The 21,195-nt window shown below is 39.5% G+C and overlaps 1 protein-coding gene across 1 annotated transcript; it reads left to right on the forward strand.

Annotated features, from left to right (window-relative positions):
• Window positions 1-1,663: 1,663 nt before the first annotated feature.
• Window positions 1,664-18,745, forward strand: kcnj12b (potassium inwardly rectifying channel subfamily J member 12b). Its single transcript, XM_057817945.1, has 2 exons — window positions 1,664-2,102; window positions 11,088-18,745. Exon 2 carries the CDS (start codon window positions 11,178-11,180, stop codon window positions 12,456-12,458), a length of 1,281 nt encoding a protein of 426 aa, XP_057673928.1. The 5' UTR covers window positions 1,664-2,102; window positions 11,088-11,177; the 3' UTR covers window positions 12,459-18,745.
• The last annotated feature ends 2,450 nt before the right edge of the window (window positions 18,746-21,195 follow it).

Here is a 21,195-nt window from a genome sequence, read left to right on the forward strand (position 1 = left end):
AGGTATCTGATTATCAATTCGCATTACTTGAGTAATAAGTTTGCCCTTGTTCAAAAGAAGGTGGCCTTTAAAAACACATGGGGGGAAAGATATTGAAAAATTCCTTTTTATTATAATTTTTGTTCTTAATTTACTAAAGTAACACATGATCTGTGACCCTGGCTGGCAGTGAATAAATTAAGATCATGTTTGATGAGCTAATGATGACTAATCAATAGTGACCACTGTACCTGAAAGTAGAAATGTGCCGATCGATTGGGTCCGATCACGTCATTTTCAAAGTATCGGAATCGGCAAAAAAATATCGGCCATGCCTTTTTTAAATATATACAGTATATATATTTTTTCAATCAAATCGTTTTCTAATTGTATTTAACGTTACAGACATAATATGTTACACTCATCCAGAGTCTTTAGTTTAGGATTAAGGTAGGGTTATCAAATTCATCCAGATAATGGTGGTAATTAATTTTTTAAAAAATGCATCACGTTAAAATATTTAACACAATTAATGCATGCACTGCACGACCCACTCACGCATTGTCGCGCGCAATCTGTAATGGTGCCGTTTTACCTACATAGAGAGATAAAAGGCAGCGTATAATGAGTAGAGTGAATTTTGGCAGCTTTTGGAGCCTTTTTTTAATTGGCTAAAGCCTTACAATCCCTCTCCCTACGATTAGAAATATCATGGGAAGCAATGTGGGGAAGCAAGGTAGCAATTGATCTTTTTCTTAACACCTTATGTTATTTCCCAATGCAGAGAAGATATATCAATTGGTAGCACTACGCACAGTCATGGTTCCACTTCCCATCATGCATTTGGGCATGGCTACAGTATCATTTACTGAAAGCTCAACAAATACACTAGATGGCAATATTTAGTCACAATATACAAAGTCACACGTCTTTCTATCCGTGGATCCCTCTCACAGAAAGAATGTTAATAATGTAAATGCCATCTTGAGGATTTATTGTCATAATAAACAAATACAGTACTTATGTACTGTATGTTGAATGCATATATTCGTCCGAGTTTTATTCATTTTTTTCTTAATGCATTGCCAAAATGTATATGATCGGGAAAAATTATCGGGAATGATTGGAATTGAATCGGGAGCAAAAAAAAAAGGGAAATATCGGGATCGTCAGATACTCAAACTAAAACGATCGGGATCGGATCGGGAGCAAAAAAACATGATCGGAACAACCCTACCTGAAAGGGTTAACTCATTGGCTGCTAATGACAGCAATTGACGTCCAATTGATCATTGATCATTGAGCACTGATCATTAACTGCCATCGCTACTGTTAATTAGAAATGAACATTGCCAATGAGTAACTCTAAAATTCAACAGAAGTAAGATTCCTATCCTTATTCATTTTCACAAACTACAACCACATCCAATCAAATTCATTTGAATAATTTCCAAAGTCTTCAGTACATATTTGTCTGTAGAGATACTTGGTCTCAACTATTTCTGAGATTTGCCACACTTGGTAAGGCAAGAGCGCTCAGTCTCCAAATGCCAAGTATGTACCATGACACAGTGGAAGGGAGGGAAAGGGAGGGCCGAGCAGTGCGCAATAGTTGCGTGGATGTGGGAAACAGAGACGGATCTTCAGTAGAACCAGCAGACATACCTCATATCCTAAGAAAGTGTTGCAGACACATGGAAGAAGATGATAAATTACTCCCAAATCATCACTGCAAGATCTTTTTTTGATTTCTGTTTGTCTTTCAGAGGTCGCTTAAGACAAATATAGCTAAATCAGGACAAAAGAAGCTGAGTTGAATTCAGGATTTTTATCAAAGGTATCCTCCTCTTATTTTCTTCTGCTTTCAACCAAGCAGTAACTTGGTTAAAGACTCCTAGTTGTAATGCTGTCCTCAGTGACCAGAGGAACAGGTGCATTCAAATTGGAGGAGATGAATGTGTTTTGTGGCCGTGCACTTTTTTGCCTCACGAGGATAGAGTGGTTCTACCCATAAACCACACAAACTTGGAAGGCAGGACAGAAATATGCAGCAGTTTGGCTGAAAAACAGAAAGTTCTGGAAGTGAAAGAAAGCGGCGTATCAACATTTAACCAACGTGCAAGGTAAGCAAACATTTAATTTTATATTCAGTTATTCAGGAGAAGATTAAAAGAATTTCTGCTCCGGCAGGCGGTTATTATGGCACATATTAGATAATAGTGCACCTCGGACACTCGTGGTCGTCATCCTGACGCTTAGCAACTAGAGGAGAGTGAAGCGGCAAGTGTGAAGTAACACACACGCACACAAAAGTTGGTGTTACGACTGCTCGCAAATCTTCACTGAGTGCAACATTTATGTTTTGACGTCAAAGAGCAACCTCAGAACTGTGAGGCAGGTGTGTCTAACCAATAATCTTGGCCACTAGGACTAAAAACAATTTAGCCCACCAGGTCACAGAGTATGTGCTGTGGTAGTTAGTAAAAGAAGGAACTTGATATTGAGACCACGAGTCCCAGTTAAAATTGCCGTCTATGTCGGCCAAAGAGTTAAGCTACGTGAGGTCACTAGAGATTTATAAAACAAAATCAGAGAGGAAAATACACACAGACCACATATTTGAATTTATGTATTTCTTCTTTTTTTTTTCAAATTATTACAATTTGTTTTATTTTTGTAAGGTTTTTTTTAGTAATTGCTTTTTTAAATTTAGATTTAATTATATTTTTGAAACTGATGGCATTTTAAATTGTGCTTTTAAAATTGATTTGTATTGATTACAATTTAAATATATATCTGGCGGAAAACACAGAAACGACTGAAAAAGCAGTTTCTGCTCTTGTACTCTTCTTTAAAAGAAACGGCTGTAATTTAAGCCCAAACAACTGTTGTGTTTGATAGAACAATATGTCTATATGCTGCCATAGCAGATTCTTAGCGCATTAAGCCCCCGAACTATTCTTTAATTTGTTCGTTTTACTCTGGAAACCCCCGTTTACAGACGTCGCGCAACCGCTTTTGTTTCAACCAAGCCATAAAACGAAGGTAATTAATTATATTCATTATTCAAAATGGCTGTCATTTTTAGCTTAGAATCATTAATTGATGTCTAATATTTCGTTTAAAAAAAAAAAAAAAAACTTCAAAAAATTATTCACTGGCATATTTTAAACTTTTATACAATTATGTCACAATGAAAAAAATGGTGTCTGTAAAAAAGTCATGGATATCGCACCTTATAACTATCGCTAAATTGTTTTTGTTACTGTCGCATTTTCTCCGATATGTTACATGATTAATAATCGATCCAAACAAAGAAAAATTGGAGAAAAAAAAAACATTTAAAAGTGTAAATATTAGGGCTGTCAAAATTATCGCGTTAACGGGTGGTAATTAATTTTTCAAATTAATCACGTTAAAATATTTGACGCAATTAACGCACATGCCCCGCTCAAACAGATTAAAATGACAGTGAAATGTCCACTTGTTAATTGTGTTTTTTGGAGTTTTGTCACCCTCTGCTGGCGCTTGGGTGCAACTGATTTTATAGGCTTCAGCACCCATGAGCATTGTGTAAGTAATTATTGACATCAACAATGGCGGGCTACTAGTTTCTTTTTTGATTGAAAATTTTACAAATTTTATTAAAACGAAAACATTAAGAGGGGTTTTAATATAAAATTTCTATAATTTGTTCTAACATTTATCTTTTAAGAACTACAAGTCTATCCATGGATTGCTTTAACAGAATCTTAATAATGCTAATGCCATCTTGTTGATTTATTGTCATAATAAACAAAATACAGTACTAATGTACCATATGTTGAATGTAAATATCCATCTTGTGTCTTATCTTTCCATTCCGATAATAATTTACAAAAAATATGGCATATTTTATAGATGGTTTGAATTGCGATTAATTGCGATTAATTACGATTAATTAATTTTTAAGCTGTGATTTACTCGATTAAAAATTTTAATCGTTTTACAGCCCTAGTAAATATATGAAAAAGAAAATCTCGAGCACTCCTTGATGTCTGCGATTTCTGCATCGCAACCCTTGTTATATTACAATGTTTCACCCATAAAATCCCCGAAAAATCAAGCTGTGGCCATTCACAGCTTTGTCTTGACACTCAGTGATACATGGAGTTTTTGGATCGAAACAAGGTAAGTACACGATAATATCTCGTTAAAGTCATGGCGTCTGTAATTCTGCTCTCGCGTGCTCTTACCTCTAGATAGGGTTTTGCCATTTAAAAAACTGCCCTCCAGTCCAAAATTTTTCTTCCCCCAGAAAAATGAGATTTTAAGCTTTCCAATGATGTATCAAACATGCATATAATTTTGAAATTTGGCCAAATACGGTTTCAGAGCGGAACTTCAAATCACCTGAGTGTTTTCCGCCATATATATTTCAAAATACAGTGGTACCTCGACATACGATCGCTTCGACACACGATCTTTTCGACATCCGACGTAAAATTTGACTCGCCATTTGTTACTACATCTGACGACATGCTCGAAATACGACGATTTGTGACAGCGCTGCAGTTTTGTTTTCCCACACGACGCAACCATGGCGGATTTTCTTGGGAGAGAAATCAACATGGGGCTTACCATTGAAATGAAGATGGAAATGATCGAAAAATATGAGAGTTGTGTGCACATCCATGAACTGGCTCGACCATACGGCCGTCGAATGCCTATGATCTTGACAGTCTTCCGCCAATCTTCATTCGCCAGTCTTTATAAGTTAAGGTGACAGTTATTATTGTGGTAACATCGCCCAAAAATCGCCAGCTTCGTCAGGTTTTTTTATCATTTATTTCAGAACTTGTGCAAAACAATATGCCTACTGTCCGCCACAGCTGAACATTAAAAGTGAAAGTAAAAAGTCCTCTCTCTCTCTGTCAAGTCAGCCACACGGTGCGTTCAAGTACACCATGCAAAACACATCCGCCACATTAGAGCCCTATTCTTTACATTTTTACAGGTATTATAATTATTATTACTATTATTATATTATTATTTAGATTTTTATTCATAATATATTTGTTTTGCTCTGTGTAATTGCTATTTGCAATAGTACCAGCAGCATTTATTAAGGATTTAGTATAGGTTTTCGGGCTGTGGTATGAATTAATGGAATTATAACGTATTCTTATGGGAAAGTCCTGCTTGACATACGACCATTTCGACTTACAAACAAGGTCCTGGAACGAATTGACTTCCTATGTAAAGGTACCACTGTACAATATATCCCTCTATTAATTAATTTATTTTATTTAGAATTAATTAAATTGGATATTTTTTTATTGCCCATCGCAAAATACGTGCGGGCAATACTAATACTACAATTGGATGTCAGGGGCTGCAAAATATTGTCCCACGGCTCACAATTGACCCTTGGGACCCAAGTTTGAGACCCCTATCCGATAAGAATGTAATGAAAACACTTAAGGAAAGAAAAAAATGTAATTCATGCCTGAAAAGGCTTTAAAAACTTTTTTTTTTTTTTTAAATCAAATTCTGATTACATTTATATTACTATTTGATTTTTTTTATTTTATTTAATATTTCTTGTTTATAATGAAATTGTATGTAAGTTGAATGATTCATTTATTCATTCACTCGTCTGTATCACTTATCTTCACGAGGGTCGCAGGGGGTGCTGGAGCCTATCGCATATATACCCTGCCAGCCATTCCAAGTTTTATAATTGATCCTTTTTTTTCTTGTCCTGCTTCGACACAGAGAATGGTAAATCTGAGGGTCTGTAAAGACTACAACAGTTATAATGTGCCGCATGGGAGATTGGTGTACTGCCATTGTGGTTGTTTGTGTTTGCTGGATGGAAAATGGTTAGGGGAGAGACAGGGCCGGCCCAGGCCATTTGGGGGCCCTTAGCAAAATAATGCAAAGGGGCCCATATTTTTGGCCCACCATTTCGTCACAGTGTACTGTGAAACCCATACATGCAATCCAACCCATACGTCCATATTTTGTATATTAATCAGATTTTGTTGCACTGCATACTTCAAACTTCTCACCCCAAATGATTGCCAGTACTTACAGTAGATAGCGCCAAACCTTTTTCTAAAAGAGGAAAGAAAAAAGTTAAGGAAGAACTTTTTTTTTTTTTTAAAGCTTGTAATCAAGTATCAAAACTCACAAAAGTCAAATAACGCAAACTGTAGTAAACAAAATAGAATATAAATTAAACAATTGCCAGATTGGGGGCCCCCTAGTGGTCAGGGGCCCTAAGCAGCTGCATAGTCTGCTTATAGGCTGTGCCGGCCCTGGGGAGAGAGAAGTGGAAGGGATCACTGCCAGACTCTCTCAGTTCAAATGAATTGGGCATCTATCGCCGTCACTGGCAATCATAGAATTAAGAGTCATGGTCAACACATCAAATGGATGCCGTACATTTTATACTTAAACCAAGTGTTATTATGAAACCAAATAAACTAATATGCCTGCCAAGCATTGAGTGGTTTTGCACTGACCCAGTTAAAAACTTGTCCATTGGGTCCCTGTAGCTTGAAGGACTAAAGTTTTGATGACGTCAAATGACAAATTTACACAGAATACCAACACAGGTGGTCCGTGACTTCATCTTCCAATGTTTAGTCCACATTAACATAAATGACTTTTGGATTTGTGTCCCAAACCTTCAATTTCATGCTTCCCTGACTTTTAATATTGTGACTGCCCAATTATGACTAAACAGCAGACGAGTAATAACATTAGCCTAAATCCTTTATCGGGAAGCAGGAGGCGGAACTGTCTGATTTTCCCTAGCCAATCAGCAGTTAAATAAAGAAAAATATATTATGAAATGCAAAGCAATGCAATCATAAGATGAAAAGTACAAAAACAATATTCCAATGAGGCTGTTTTCTAAAAAAAAAAAAAAAATACGAAGGAACACATGAATGATATCTTTCTTAGAGTTAATAGATCTTTCTTGCTTCTTGTATAAAGTTTTAGTGTCCTATCTTTTTGAGTCTTCCAGGAAATTCTCACAAGGGAATCACATGGCCTTGTCAGTGGCTGCAGTCTAATAGTTCTGCCATCTGTGAGAAACAGATGATATGTCACATAAAGTGGCAGCGCATTGGATTAGCCGGCTATTTCCGTACCTTGTTCAACAGAAAAACATATTTTGTGTCATTGAAGTGAAGGTAACGTTATTTTCAGTTGTATCGGACTTTTCCATCTCGGCCGGTACTCCGGTATGCATTCATCTTCAGAAGCCTTTATCAATTGCTACAAACGCAAATGTTGTTACTGAGGAAACTATTCGGTGACCTGCATAATTAAATCATTATCATATGTGTACGGCATACAGTATATTGATAGGATTGTAAGATAAAGCACTTTCAAAGGAAGTAATTATGAAAAAAATATTGTAATTAGAAAAATTACCAGTCTATCTATCTATTAACCTATCTATCTATCTATGGTTTGACATGATATGACATGAAATAGATGTAAAAGTATTGCTCTTATAGTTTGGAGGTGTTTGAGACAAATTTTACATGAATGCCTGGGTCTACTACTCAACTGTATTTTTTTATTGGTTCTGGCTCTGGTACCTGGAGATCCAAGTATTGACATACATATTACTGTATTGGCCCGAATATAAGACGGCCCTTTTTTCTTTTCTTTTCTTTTTCAAGACTCAAGTTTGAAAAAAGACTTTTTGAACACCAAATTATTTTTTATACAGAAAATAATTACAGTACATCCAAAACAAATGATTATAACAATATATTTGAGAGAAAAACAAGTTATTTTGCCTCATTCAAATCTTGATATCTGAACATTTAAATATGTAAACTTAAGTGCAATCACATTCGTAAATGAATGGCTTCTGGTTTTTGAAATATAAACCAATCTATTGTGATAAAACAACAAAATTGCAATAACTGCATTAACCATCAAAGTGAAGTCTAAATGTAACTGTAGTCTTGAAACAAATCTGAATAAGGAAAAACATTGCAATAAAATAATGCAAACTGGTTAAACTAAAAAGAGTAGCTGAGATCTGTCATGACAGAACATCACTTCAATGATATCTGGCGCCATCTAGCGTCGTGAATGGGGACACTAGCTGAGATCTGTCATGACAGAACATCGCTTCAATGATATCTGGCGCTATCTAGCGTCGTGAATGGGTATAATGTCTAGACCGCGAATATAAGACAACCCCCTCTTTTTCAGTCTTATTTTAACGCAAAAAAAACAACGTCTTATATTCGGGCCAATACGGTATATTCAGGGTGACCCCCCCCCCCCACACACACACACACACACACACAAATAAAAAACAAACAAAACAAAAACAAATAAACAGCCCCCAAATTTGGATATGTGTCATTGATTTTTTTTTCGGAATAAAAAGGGACTGTAGCATTAATTATTGTTTTTTGTTTGTTTGTTTGTTATTTTTAAATCTGAATGCCAGACATATAATATAATATACCAATTTTACTTCTAGTTCCCTGTATATGTGCAGCAATAAAGCTTTCTCACAACCTTTTCTCACGCAGAGTTGCACAGGTGATGCATGGTGACGTCTGCAAAGTATTTGCATCTTGGCAGCACATACTGTAAATACGTTCAATGCAATTCAATCCGCGATTGCTTTCCAGAATGTCTTTCTTGTTATGTGGAAAACGTGAAAATGATTTCGCTAATGTTGTCGGTTTCTTCGACACAGTTAAAATCGCCACTTGCTTTTTGAAAAGATACTGGCCACAGTGGAAGGAAAATTTGCTAAATATAGCGACCATGTTGCTAAGTTGTCAACACTAAATGTGCTTTTGTAAACTAGCTCCTCTCTGCAGAGCACGTCAGCTACCAACGATGGCACCATAAAAACCTAGTACACAGTGGCGGTTCTAGGATTTTAGGCCAAGAATGGACCATCTGTAACACTCAGGGGCCAATTGACGCTGCCATCTTTGTTCAGTGTTTGTTTTAGTTCAACAAGGCAATACGCAGAGGATCCTTCATGTGGCGGTAAATGTAAACCAGTGTAGTTTACCTCCGTAAACTTGGCTCACCATCAGAGGCGTATTTATATAAAGATGATGTCAATTGTTTGTGTTTGTTTGTGCAGTTAAAAGTTTATTTTCCGCTGCTATCATTTCTTAGATATTTACAATTCTTTTATAGGTCAATCTGAGGTCAACCAGACCCCCCATTTTGATTAAAAATGGCTGAAAATAGTCTAACTCGTTTGTGCTAGGTTCGTGCTCATTTGTGCTGTAAAAAGTTTTGTTTGTAATGCTATCGTTTCATATATATATTATGGGATATTAATTTCGAGTGATGACGTCACTCGCAGCTATTCCATATCCTAATGCTGCATTCGAGGAAGGTGGATAGTCAGACTTATCCCACACGGATGCACAAACGAATGACAGTATTTTTTATCCATTTTTCATCAAAATTGGGAGGCGGTTGACCTCAGATTGACCTATAAAAGAATTGAAAATATCTCCAAAACAATAGCAGCACAAGTGAAAATTTTTACATCACAACCAGGCACAAACGTACCACAAACAATTACATCGTTTTTATTTAAATTTGCATCTAACAGGGGGCCAACTTCACGGAAGTGTAAAGTTTGTATACATTTACGTTTAATTATGCTGTGTGCAAGCATGGATGCAATACATGAAACAATAATTTTAATAACTTTTTGAACAGCCATTTGAAACACAAAAAGCAGCATTTATATTTAACATACTTGAGAAACAACACGTCCCAAGACTTAGCTTCTGTAGCTAGGGGTCGGACTGCCAAGGCCCTTGCCTTTGGCTGCCGCCCAAATCCCTATACACCTGACCCCTTTGGCCCCTCCCACAGTTGGTGAGCCCATGGGAAGGGGGACACACGTTCCTTTTCGGGCTGTAAACGACTGGGCCCAATGGATACAGGTCCGGCCACCAAACACTCGCCTTCGAGCCCCACCTCCAGGCCTGGCTCCAGCAAGCAGTCCCGGTATCCCGCGTCCAGGGAAGGGAAACCTAAGTCCATTCATATTTTTCATCATAAGGGGCCTTTTGAGCCATGCATTGTCTGGCCCCTCACCTAGTACTTGTTTGCCATGGGTGACCCTACCAGGGGCATAAAGCCCCAGAAACATAGCTCCTAGGATCATTGGGACACGCAAACTACTACAACGATAAGGTGATGATTCACGGAGGGGTTGTGGGTCGTGACTGAAAGAACAAGACGCCGGATACAAGCGACCGAAATAAATTTCCTTCGCAAGGTGTCCGGGCACTCCCTAAGAGATAGGGTGAGAAGCTCGGTCATCTGGGAGGGACCCGGTGTCAAGCCGATACTCCTCCCCGTTGAGAGGAGCCAGTTGAGGTGGCTCGGGCATCGGGTTTGGATGCCTCCTGGACGCTTCCCAGGAGAGGTGTTCAGGGCATGTCCCACCGGCGGGAGGCCCTGGGGACGACCCAAAACACGCTGGAGGGTCTCTCGGCTGGCCTGGGAACGCTTTGGGATCCCACCAGAGGAGCCGATTGAAGTGGCTGGGGAGAGGGAAGTCTGGGCTTCCCTGCAAAAGCTGCGTGCCCCCGTTACCCGACCCCATATTAAGCGGTAGATGATGGATGGATGGATGGATGGATGGATGGATGGATGGATGGATGGATGGATGGATGGATGGATGGATGGATGGATGGATGGATGGATGGATGGATGGATGGATGGATGGATGGATGGATGGATCCATCTTTTCTCACTTCAGAAAAGAAGGATTTGCCAATTGCTATGTTTGTGCTAAAATGGGAAGATAGGGACTTCAGGGGCCATTCCAAACTAGAGGTGGGGCCAGTTCCCCTATGACCCTACCCCCAAAACTGCCACTGTTAGTACAGATGACTATAGATGAAATGGTTTGGACACCAATTGCCGTAAATTGCAGCCAATGACTTACTCAACATAAAGTGTGCCATGGTGCAAATAAAATGCTGTGAACAACACCAGATCAGTTATAGTTTAGATTTGCATTGTTGATTTTTAATGTACTATCATAATAATGTATATCCTGATTAAGGGTTAAAATGCCTTTTCTCCAGGGAGCTCTCAATCTACGTTGGACGGAGCCCGGCCAGTCGTGTATGTGACAGCCTGATCGCGTGAAGCCGCGTGGCCGTCCTCGCTGAGGCATGAATGTAGGAAGAGCCCACCAGCACAATTTCCTGTCGTGTGAAGAAGAAGGCCTGAGACTCACCGGTATGCCTGCCGTGGGGAGCTTCGGCAATGGCAAGATCCACACCAGACGTCAAAGACATGGCCGCTTCGTCAGCAAGACGGGCCAATGCAACATCCACTTTTCCAACATGGACGACAAGTCGAGTCGTTACATTTCGGACATGTTCACCACTTGCGTGGACATACGCTGGCGCTACATGTTCCTGGTCTTCAGCCTGGTGTTCGTGGTGTCCTGGCTGATGTTCGGCTTGGCCTACTGGGTCATCGGCCTGCTGCACGGCGACATGGACCGTCTTGCAGATGACGACGCGTTCGTGCCGTGCGTCACGCAGGTGAACACTTTCGTCGCTGCTTTCCTCTTCTCCATCGAGACCCAGACGACAATCGGGTATGGAGCTCGGTGCGTGACCGAAGAATGTCCCGCCGCTGTCTTCATGGTGGTCTTCCAGTCTATTGTGGGCTGCGTCATAGACGCATTCATGATTGGTGCCATCATGGCCAAGATGGCACGGCCCAAAAAGCGAGCGGAGACGCTCCTGTTCAGCCGCAACGCAGTCATTGCCATGCGTGACGGAAAGTTGTGTCTCATGTTCAGGGTGGCCAATCTAAGAAAAAGCCATATAGTGGAGGCTCATGTTCGAGCTCAGATGGTCAAGCCTCGTTACACGGAAGAGGGCGAGTACATCCCTCTGGATCAGATCGACATGAACGTCGGCTACGACAGAGGCACCGACCGCCTCTTTCTGGTCGCGCCCATCACCGTCATCCATGAGATCGATGAAGATAGTCCTTTGTTTGGTATCAGCAAGCAAGATCTGGAGATATCTGACTTTGAGATCGTGATCATACTGGAAGGTCTGGTCGAAGCCACCGCCATGACCACGCAAGCACGCAGTTCATACCTGTCGTCGGAGATACTTTGGGGTCACCGCTTTGAGCCGCTCATCTTCGAAGAGAAGAACCAGTACAGGATAGATTACGCCTACTTTCACAAGACCTTCGAGGTCCCGTCGACCCCTAGGTGCAGCGCCAGGGACATGGAGGACAGGAAATTTCCCACATCCGGTGCTAACTCCTTCTGCTATGAGAACGAGCTAGCCTTCATTAGCAGGGATGAGGAAGAGGAAGAGGCAGACTTTGACAAAGAAGATAGACAGTGTTCTACGGGCCTGCTGAATGAGCGCGACACCCCTGAGCGGGATCAAAAATCATCCAGTCAAGAATCTGAGATTTAAATGACAGAAATTTAGTGTTTTGTTTTGCTTTCAGATGGGATAAAAAAAAATAAATAAATAAATAAAACATCAACTGTTTATAAAATACATGTGCATGCCCACAAAGTTTTCAAAAATTCCAAGAAAGTGGAAACTTTTCATGGAAATAATAGAAATCTGTGGTGACGATTTACACAATAGCTGCCTGTGGACACCATAAGGTGGAGGCAAAGCACTACTTTTCTCCAAATGAAACAACTCAATTTACTTCAACCTAATGATTTGGTTCCAAAAGGTGATCACGGAGGATAGAATTCCCCCCAAAACATGCAAATGACAAAACACAAATACACATGCCCAAAATTCACCATATTAAATTCAAAAGTAATTTATCTGAATTTTTCCAACCCATTGTCCCTAAGTTTGAATAAATGTATCCTTTAAAAATAAAAAACATCTTTCAGAATTCACTAATACACTGGTTTTTACTATTTTACTTTCATGTTACACAACATTAGGTGAACCTGAACAATCATACTGAGCGAGGGTTGTGTTTTCATCTTTTTTGTCCTTAATATTAATAATAATACTAATAATATATATATATATATTTTTTTTTAATCAATCATGTTTCACTCTATATGCTGCGAGGACAATCTCACCTATGTTGTTTGATTCAAATTCTATTAGTAATTAGCAGTGTTGTTACCAACGGCGTTATTTTTTTCAGTAGTGGGTAATCTAATTAATTACTTTTCTCATCTTGGCAACGCCGTTACCGTTACTGAGGATGGAAAGGCATGCGTTACTATGCGTTACTATATTGGGCGAAAAGTCTGAGGGAGACGGACTCACCGAGACGACAGAGCAGAGCAGGAGTAGGGAGGAGGCAAGAAAGTTGTGACGCCGAGCAAACGCGATGCTAGGTAGCTCCAATAATACATGTTGTAGCCGATAGCCTACAAACTACGCCCGCATGTTATGGTAGATATGGTAGACATGGTAGATATGGTAGATATCACATGTACTGTACATAGATATAACTAGATGCAAAATCACAGACATGGCACTAAATGAGTTAGTAGACAGCCGCCATCTTAAAGCAGTAAACTTTTTAGGACGGCTCTGTTGCAGAGAACCTTCCTAGCGAACCTAAGTAACTTTTTATCTAAAATACTTTTAAATCGGCAAAATCTTGACTTGAATCTATCTTTAAATGATGAAACAGTTTTAAAACTTTCCTATGTCGAAAGTAGAGAGAAGGGAACTAATGCAATAATGGGAGCAATTTTAACAACTTTTAACAGTTGATTCAGGGTAAAGGGTAAATTAGGGTAAAGAATTGGGCTCGGGCCAATTGGACCAAAAACCTTCACAAAAAACTTCACATCGTGTGGCCAATGTTTTTTTTTTTTTTTGTGAAAAAAAAAAAGTAATTATCACCAATTACTTTGCCAAGTAACTAATTACTCTTACATTCAGGTAATTGAGTTACTAACGCAATTACTTTTTGGGAGAAGTAATTTGTAACTATAATTAATTCCTTTTTTTCAGTAAGATTAACAACACTGGTAATTAGTCATCTATTAGTAAGCCAATACCATTTTTTGGCTTCCGATCCCGACGCCCGGCTGTGTGGTATCGGCCAATGCGATACTGTTCTGATACCACGTTTTTTGAAAATAAAATGCTTTTTCCTTTTAATAGCAGTTTACTACATACTCGCTTGATTATAAAATGATTGCTACCATGGCTTGGTCAGACACTGCTTAACTCATTGTCTGCCATTGACGGCGCATAGACATCATAATGTAATTGACGGGACATGGGGCACGGGGCCGATAAATAAGGGGCCTGCATTGTTGGCGAGGCCGTCAAAGCTGACCGAGTGGAATCACAGACAAAGAGCTTTTTCGTTGAAAATTCTTGTGAAAACATCAATAAAGCTTAGAAAAATGTTCATCAGATAAAAAATGATTGAGGCATTTAATTTGTAAAATGCATGCTAAAATCTTTGTCATTGGGATTGCTTTTTGCATTAACACATGACTTTTTTTCTTCTTTCTTTCAAAAAGAAAGCTGGCCAATATGCGGGGTCTGAAAGTGTTGTTGTTTTATTACCTTTAAATACCCGCTATTCTCGCGCGATCTTGCAAACCTCGCGTGAACCGATCGAGCCGCTCCACAGACGCGCTGCTCGTGAAACGCGTCCCATGGAAATTGACGGCGAGCGTCACTGGTGTGTTATCGCGGCGGGATCGTTGACGCGACATTGACGTTTCTAGTGTGTTACCGGCGTTAGGCGAACGCTATGCTAACGCTACAAGTTACTTTAGTGTGTGATGATCACTCAGCACCAGAGGTTGCGCTAGACATTTTCGTTGTCTGTCATTTTGACAGACAGGGTCATAAAAATCCAGTCGTAATCTATTTTTACCCGTCACTTAAATTTTTAAAATGATAAAGATGACATATTCAATAGTATTTAGTTTTCATTCATTTTTAATTAATATTGTAACGCTTGCTTGGCGGAGAAAAATTAGACACGGAAGTCGTGGTATTTTTCTCCCTCTTTTTACTCTGCTTACCGCCAATAACACCAAAAAAACAACAACTCCGCCCCCAAAGAAAAAGAGGCACCTATATAGACCCCAATCACCAACGTCACACAATGATCTTAATTGTGGTTGTCAGCCCAAAATCTTCTAAATATATATTAAATGCATCTTACCAGATATAAAATGACTACTACATAGTCTGTGGTGATCGTTTGGTGCCCAGATTTCTTGTCGAATTACAGCAGTCCATCTCGCTCTCCTCTTCGGGTCTCTCAGAATACGGTAGAACTTCAAGTCTCTCCGTCTATCTTCTCTGTTACTGCAACCAACCGCCACACACGCCTTCACCATTTTGATTATTAATGTTAACGAGCAGAAAAACACGCCGTAATAGGAGGCATGTACTTAGTGGTAATGTGTAAACAGGACGAGCTGACGGACAATATGGCGGCTCCAGTCAGTGGGGCGGAGTTGTGACGTCATGTGACTGGGGTCTATACACAGGCGGCAATCTAGTCCACCAATTGGATGATGCGCTGGCACACCGGGTGCACCAATAAGAACCTCGCGTTGATGTGTCAATCACGGTGCCGCCGCCAGACCCCGGTGACACTACAATATTCTGACAGTATAGCCAACGACGTCATGCATTAAGAGAGACAATAGCTAATTAATATGCTCACTCGCCACCCTGAGGTCTGGGGTGTGAATTGCAACCTGTCAAAATGACGGACGGACTTCAGTTTTTTCCGTCACCGTTTTAAAAAACCGGTCAACGACGGAAAATATTTGGTTAACGCGACCCCTGCTCAGAACAGACCTTTAAAGGCTAAAGCAACATGGCATATCTAGCCAAGATAAGAAAGCAAAACTTATCAAGCAGCACCTGACACATACTGTATGTTTCACAAAAAGAGCCTGGAATGGGCACGGGCTTACCGGCGTGTAGGGTGAGAGGACGGGGGAAGGCACAGCAAGTCACATGAGTGACACGGCTAAACACTGCTAAATGCGTTCTAACTACACATACAATAAGAAAATATGACACATTGTGAATTTATGATGGAAACTATGGCAAATTTTCATCTTGTTCTTGTGCCGTCAGATGACAACAGACATCCATCTCGTTATATTTTTGTCTCCCAAACCACAATTTCTGCGCGTCATCGTGACGTCATAATCATGAAAAAATTGTTTGGCGACGAAATATTTTCGTTATCGTAGTTGACGAAAACAACAGTTCACCGAATATAATGGCATTTAACACATTTTATTTTATTAATGTGACGTGTAATACATTTTTGGGGAGTTATTTTTACATTTGGTTCCAAAGGTTCCAATTTACGCGGAAATTCAGGTTACATCGCCAGTTTAGGAACGGAATTTGTTCATAATCCAGGGACTACCTGTAATAAGACTGTATCTTTAACCAGCCTGGGTTTCAAATTTGCATTTTTCTTTCCTCAGATTGGTTGGTCACAGCAAACTTTGATTAAAAAAACAAGTTTTAATTCAGACCTACTCCAGATGATTCAATTTGCACATTTGTGCGCTGTCATTTGCGTTTTTACATAGTAATGACAGTTTATATAATTGCCACGTGATTATAGAAGTATTAAGCCGTGGATTAAATCAGGTAAATCCCTACTGAAGATAAACACCACCGCAAACTACAGGCTTAGGTTTTAGGGTTAACCCTTAACCCTATAACCCATAATGGTAAAAATAGTACATGACTGAAAGTGTCAATCAAATTACTTAAATACAGGATTGCATAAAGTACTTATGGGAATGTTCAGGTTTACCAAATGTTCAATGTTTGTATTCGTACACACAAAATGAGTACAGGGTTGATGCAATTATGGCAGATGCATAGCAAAATAGAGGGTTTCGATTAAAAAAAGAAGTAGAAATCTATAGTAATTGAGGAAATTAAGCATTTCTGTCAATACACTGTAGCAGTTTAGTACATTGTCGGCTGTGAAAGAAGCAAATAAATGTTTACGCAGCTTCTTTGAACACCATCTTTACTTTTTTGTTCCTAGCTAATTTATCAACTGTGGTTGGAGTAAGAAATATCGCAAGTAGCAATGCGTTTCATATTCATATTCATCTTATTGATGGCAATCCTGAACCAAAAGAGTGAGCGTAAAAGGTTTACAGAAGACTGTTTTTTTTTGTGTTTTCAGGCTACAACTGCATATTTGTAGCACGCTTATAAATACTGGATGCATGTGGTCTTTATAAACACATTTTTAAAGGCACAATGGATTCATTTGGATGATAAATGTGCAAACAGATGTGAGCAAAGGCCATAAGGGACACTGCAGCAATGTAACTGGAGAAAAATGGAAACATACAATGACCGCCACCTTGGAGGCTATTGACATTTTCATTTAATAGGTTGGCTCTGGGAAAAGATATCTTCAACTCAAGGACCTTGTAGTACTAAGAATGACTGTAGTGGACGTGTAGTTAACATGGTCATTCACATTATAGTCTTACACTATGATGAGCATTTTTTAAAATTTTGTTCCTGTATTCCCTTGAAAATAATTAGGAACACTGCTAGTAGTATAAACTCATTCACTGCCTTAAAGAGTCATACACATTAAATCCATTTCAGCAGAGATGGCTGGAACTGAGTGATCATGCTTGGCTGCCACTCATGGTGATAGACATCCGATTCATATCGTCAAATTGGATTGGACGTCTGTCGCTGTCAAGGGCGGCTAATGAGATGAATCCCGCCAAATGTACCAAATATCACCAGGAAAAATGGACAATTCTCAAGTACGAAATACAGTCGTTTCTCTCAGAAATGTCCCAACGTCTCTCAAACGAGGCTGCTCGCAGATCTAAAACGGTGAATTGCTGTAATGTGCTGGCAGCTCTGCGACAGTAAAATTGTTTTAAAGTTTGGAATTCACAGTGGAGCAGCATCAGACCCTCCCCCATCACTCTCCATTGAAAAATGCAATTGATGCAAATACCCAACGGCAGTGAATGAGGGTTTAGTATACATTTATCATATTAAATGACTGGTTTGATTGATTTAATACCTAAGATTGAAATAAAACACATACATTTAGCAAATTTCTGTTGAATTATTGGTTATTCAAGTAGGACATTTCAAGTTAGAAAATTGCAGTTTAAAATGAGCATTACCATAAAAATAAAGTATTTTACAAAGACATTTCTATTTCTTTTTTTAATTTTCTGTTATTAATAGTATACCTTTTCAACGGAATTTCTTTTCGCCCACTGTGCAATACCTCCACAAACCCACCCCCCAAATAAATGATTGCGGCCATCCTTCCTCAGAAATTCTAAGATATAATGTGTTACTTTTTGAATGCCAACCCTCCCACGTAAAATGGGTTGGACATCTAGTGCCATCAATGGCAGCTAATGAGGTAAATAATAAATAAATAAATAAAATTACTTCTTCCTCCGGCCAAGATGCACCCTCCCACCTATTAGTTTATCAATAATAGACTCCCAATCCGTTAGAAGTCAGAGGGTGGCAGCAAGTGAACTTACCCTCCCACTTCAAATGGATTGGACGTCTAGCGCTGTCATTGGCAGCCAATGGGTTAGGCAGTGTCTGTACAAGCCATGATAGCATTTACTTCACAGTCAAGTAAGTAGACAGTAAGTCAGCATTAAAAGAAACATTTCTTAGATATTTCTCCAAAAACAGGATTGTATCGGCATCGACCTACAGTGGGGAGAACAAGTATTTTATACACTGCCAATTTTGCTGGTTTTCCCACTTGCAAGCCATGTAGAGGTCTGTAATTTGTATCATAAATTCTCTTCAACTGTGAGGGACGGAATCTATTACAAAAATCCAGAAAATCACATTGTATAATTTTTAAATAATAAATTTGTATTTAACTGCATGAAATATGTATTTGATACATTACCAACTAGTAAATATTTTGGCTCTTAGTTCTTTTTTAAGAACCCCTCCTGTTCTCCACTCATTACCGGAAGTAACTGCACCTGTTTGAACTTGTTACCTGTATAAAAGACACCTGTTCACATGCTCAAACAAACAAACTCCAACCTCTCCACAACGGCCAAGACCAAAGAGCTGTGTAAGGACATCAGGGATAAAATAATAGACCTGCACAAGGCTGGGATGGGCTACAGGAAAATAAGCAAGCAACTTGGTGAGAAGGTAACAACTGTTGGAGCGATTATTAGAAAATGGAAAAAGTTCAAGTTGACGGTCAATCTGCCTCCGTCTGGGGCTCCATGCAAGATCTCACCTCGTGGGGCATCACTGATCATGAGGAAGGTGAGGTATCAGCCCAGAACTACACGGCAGGACCTGGTCAATGACCTGAAGAGAGCTGGAACCACAGTCTCGAAGAGAACCATCGAAAACACATTACGCCGTCATGGATTAAAATCCTACAGCGCACGCAAGCTCCCGCTGCTGAAGCCAGTGCATGTCCAGACACGTCTGAAGTTTGCCACTGACCATCTGGATGATCCAGAGGAGCAATGGGAGAAGGTCAAGTGGTGGGATGAGACCAAAATTGAACTTTTTGGTCTAAACTCGGCTCGTCGTGTTTGGAGGAAAAAGAAGGATGAGTACAACCCCAAGAACACCATCCCAACTGTGAAACATGGAGGAAACATCATTTTTTGGGGCTGCTTCTCTGCCAAGGGTACAGGACGACTGCACCGTATTGAGGGGAGGATGGATGGGGTTATGTATCGCCAGATCTTGGCTGACAACCTCCTTCCTTCAGTGAGAGCCCTGAAGATGGGTCGTGGCTGGGTCTTCCAGCATGACAACGACCCAAAGCACACAGCCAAGGCGACTAAAGAGTGGCTCCGTAAGTAGCATCTTAAGGTCCTGGAGTGGCCTAGCCAGTCACCAGATCTGAACCCGATAGAAAATCTGTGGAGGGAGCTGAAAGTCCGTGTTGCCCGGCAGCAGCCCCGAAACCTGAAGTCTCTGGAGAAGATCTGCATGGAGGAGTGGGCCAAAATCCCTGCTGCAGTGTGTGCAAACCTTGTCAAGGACTAAAGGAAACGTTTGGTATCTGTGATAGCAAACAAAGGTTTCTGTACCAAATATTAAGTTCGATTTTTGTGATGTATCAAATACTTATTTCATGCAATTAAATGCAAATTTATTATTTAAAAATCATACAACTTGATTTTCTGTTTTTTTGTATTAGATTCCGTCCCTAACAGTTGAAAGGAACTTATGATACAAATTACAGACCTCTAAATGCCTTGCAAGTGGGAAAACCAGCAAAATCGGCAGTGTATCAAATACTTGTTCTCCCTACTGTATACCACACAGTCGAGTGTCAGAATCGTAAATGGTATCGGTGCAACACTAATGAAAATGAATCAATCATTAATTATTGGTTTATTTTCCCTAATTCGTATACATCCTAATACTCTTTTCTTATACAGAGAGAATATATCGTATATTATCAGAATGTACAGATGCACATAATATTTAGAATGACTTTTCCCGAAAATATTTGCTTGAATTTGTATATTGAACTGTCGTGCTCATGACGATTTTGACGTTTCATGTCAGATGAGACGATAGTGATGCTACTTTTTTGAGAATACGACAGAAAAGATAAACAATACAGTGATCCCTCGCTACTTCGCGCCCTCAGTCATTGCAGATTTTTTTTCAATTAAAAAGATAAATAAATACAGATGAGCTGTCCCGAGCCGATCGCGAGTCTCACTCTTCTTTCCTCTCCCTACTCTTTGTTGTTCAGGCAATGCACTGGAGTTGCTTATTTCAATTGCCACGGCATTAAAGCACCGGATGCGTCAATTATCGTTTAACTTGTTAAACAGTTGCTGTGGCAACTCATTGTGTGTAAATGAGGAGATGGAGCGGATTTGAGTGGACTCACTCAATGAAGAATTTTATAGAGACAAGCATTTTTATACTTTATTCTTGTTTAAAAATAATTTGGTGGGACATTACATGTTTAAAACTTTAAAATTATTACATTTGAATGGCTTACAAACCATTTATTAAAATATATATATGCATACGTTTTTTTTTTATTATTATACTTTGGGGGGAAAAAAGTGAAAGAACATGTCTTATATGCATCTCTTTCCAATGCTAAATCTGAATAAATGCATTGAACACACACCAATTTATTTATTTATTTTTCTTGGAGTGGGGGGGGGCGCTT

The sequence above is a fragment of the Corythoichthys intestinalis genome, chromosome 16, assembly GCF_030265065.1.
Source record: "Corythoichthys intestinalis isolate RoL2023-P3 chromosome 16, ASM3026506v1, whole genome shotgun sequence".
NCBI lineage: Eukaryota > Metazoa > Chordata > Actinopteri > Syngnathiformes > Syngnathidae > Corythoichthys > Corythoichthys intestinalis.

Excerpts from the sequence above, each read along its gene's own strand:
- kcnj12b (XM_057817945.1), top strand. The coding sequence starts at position 11,178 with ATGAATGTAGGAAGAGCCCACCAGCACAATTTCCTGTCGTGTGAAGAA.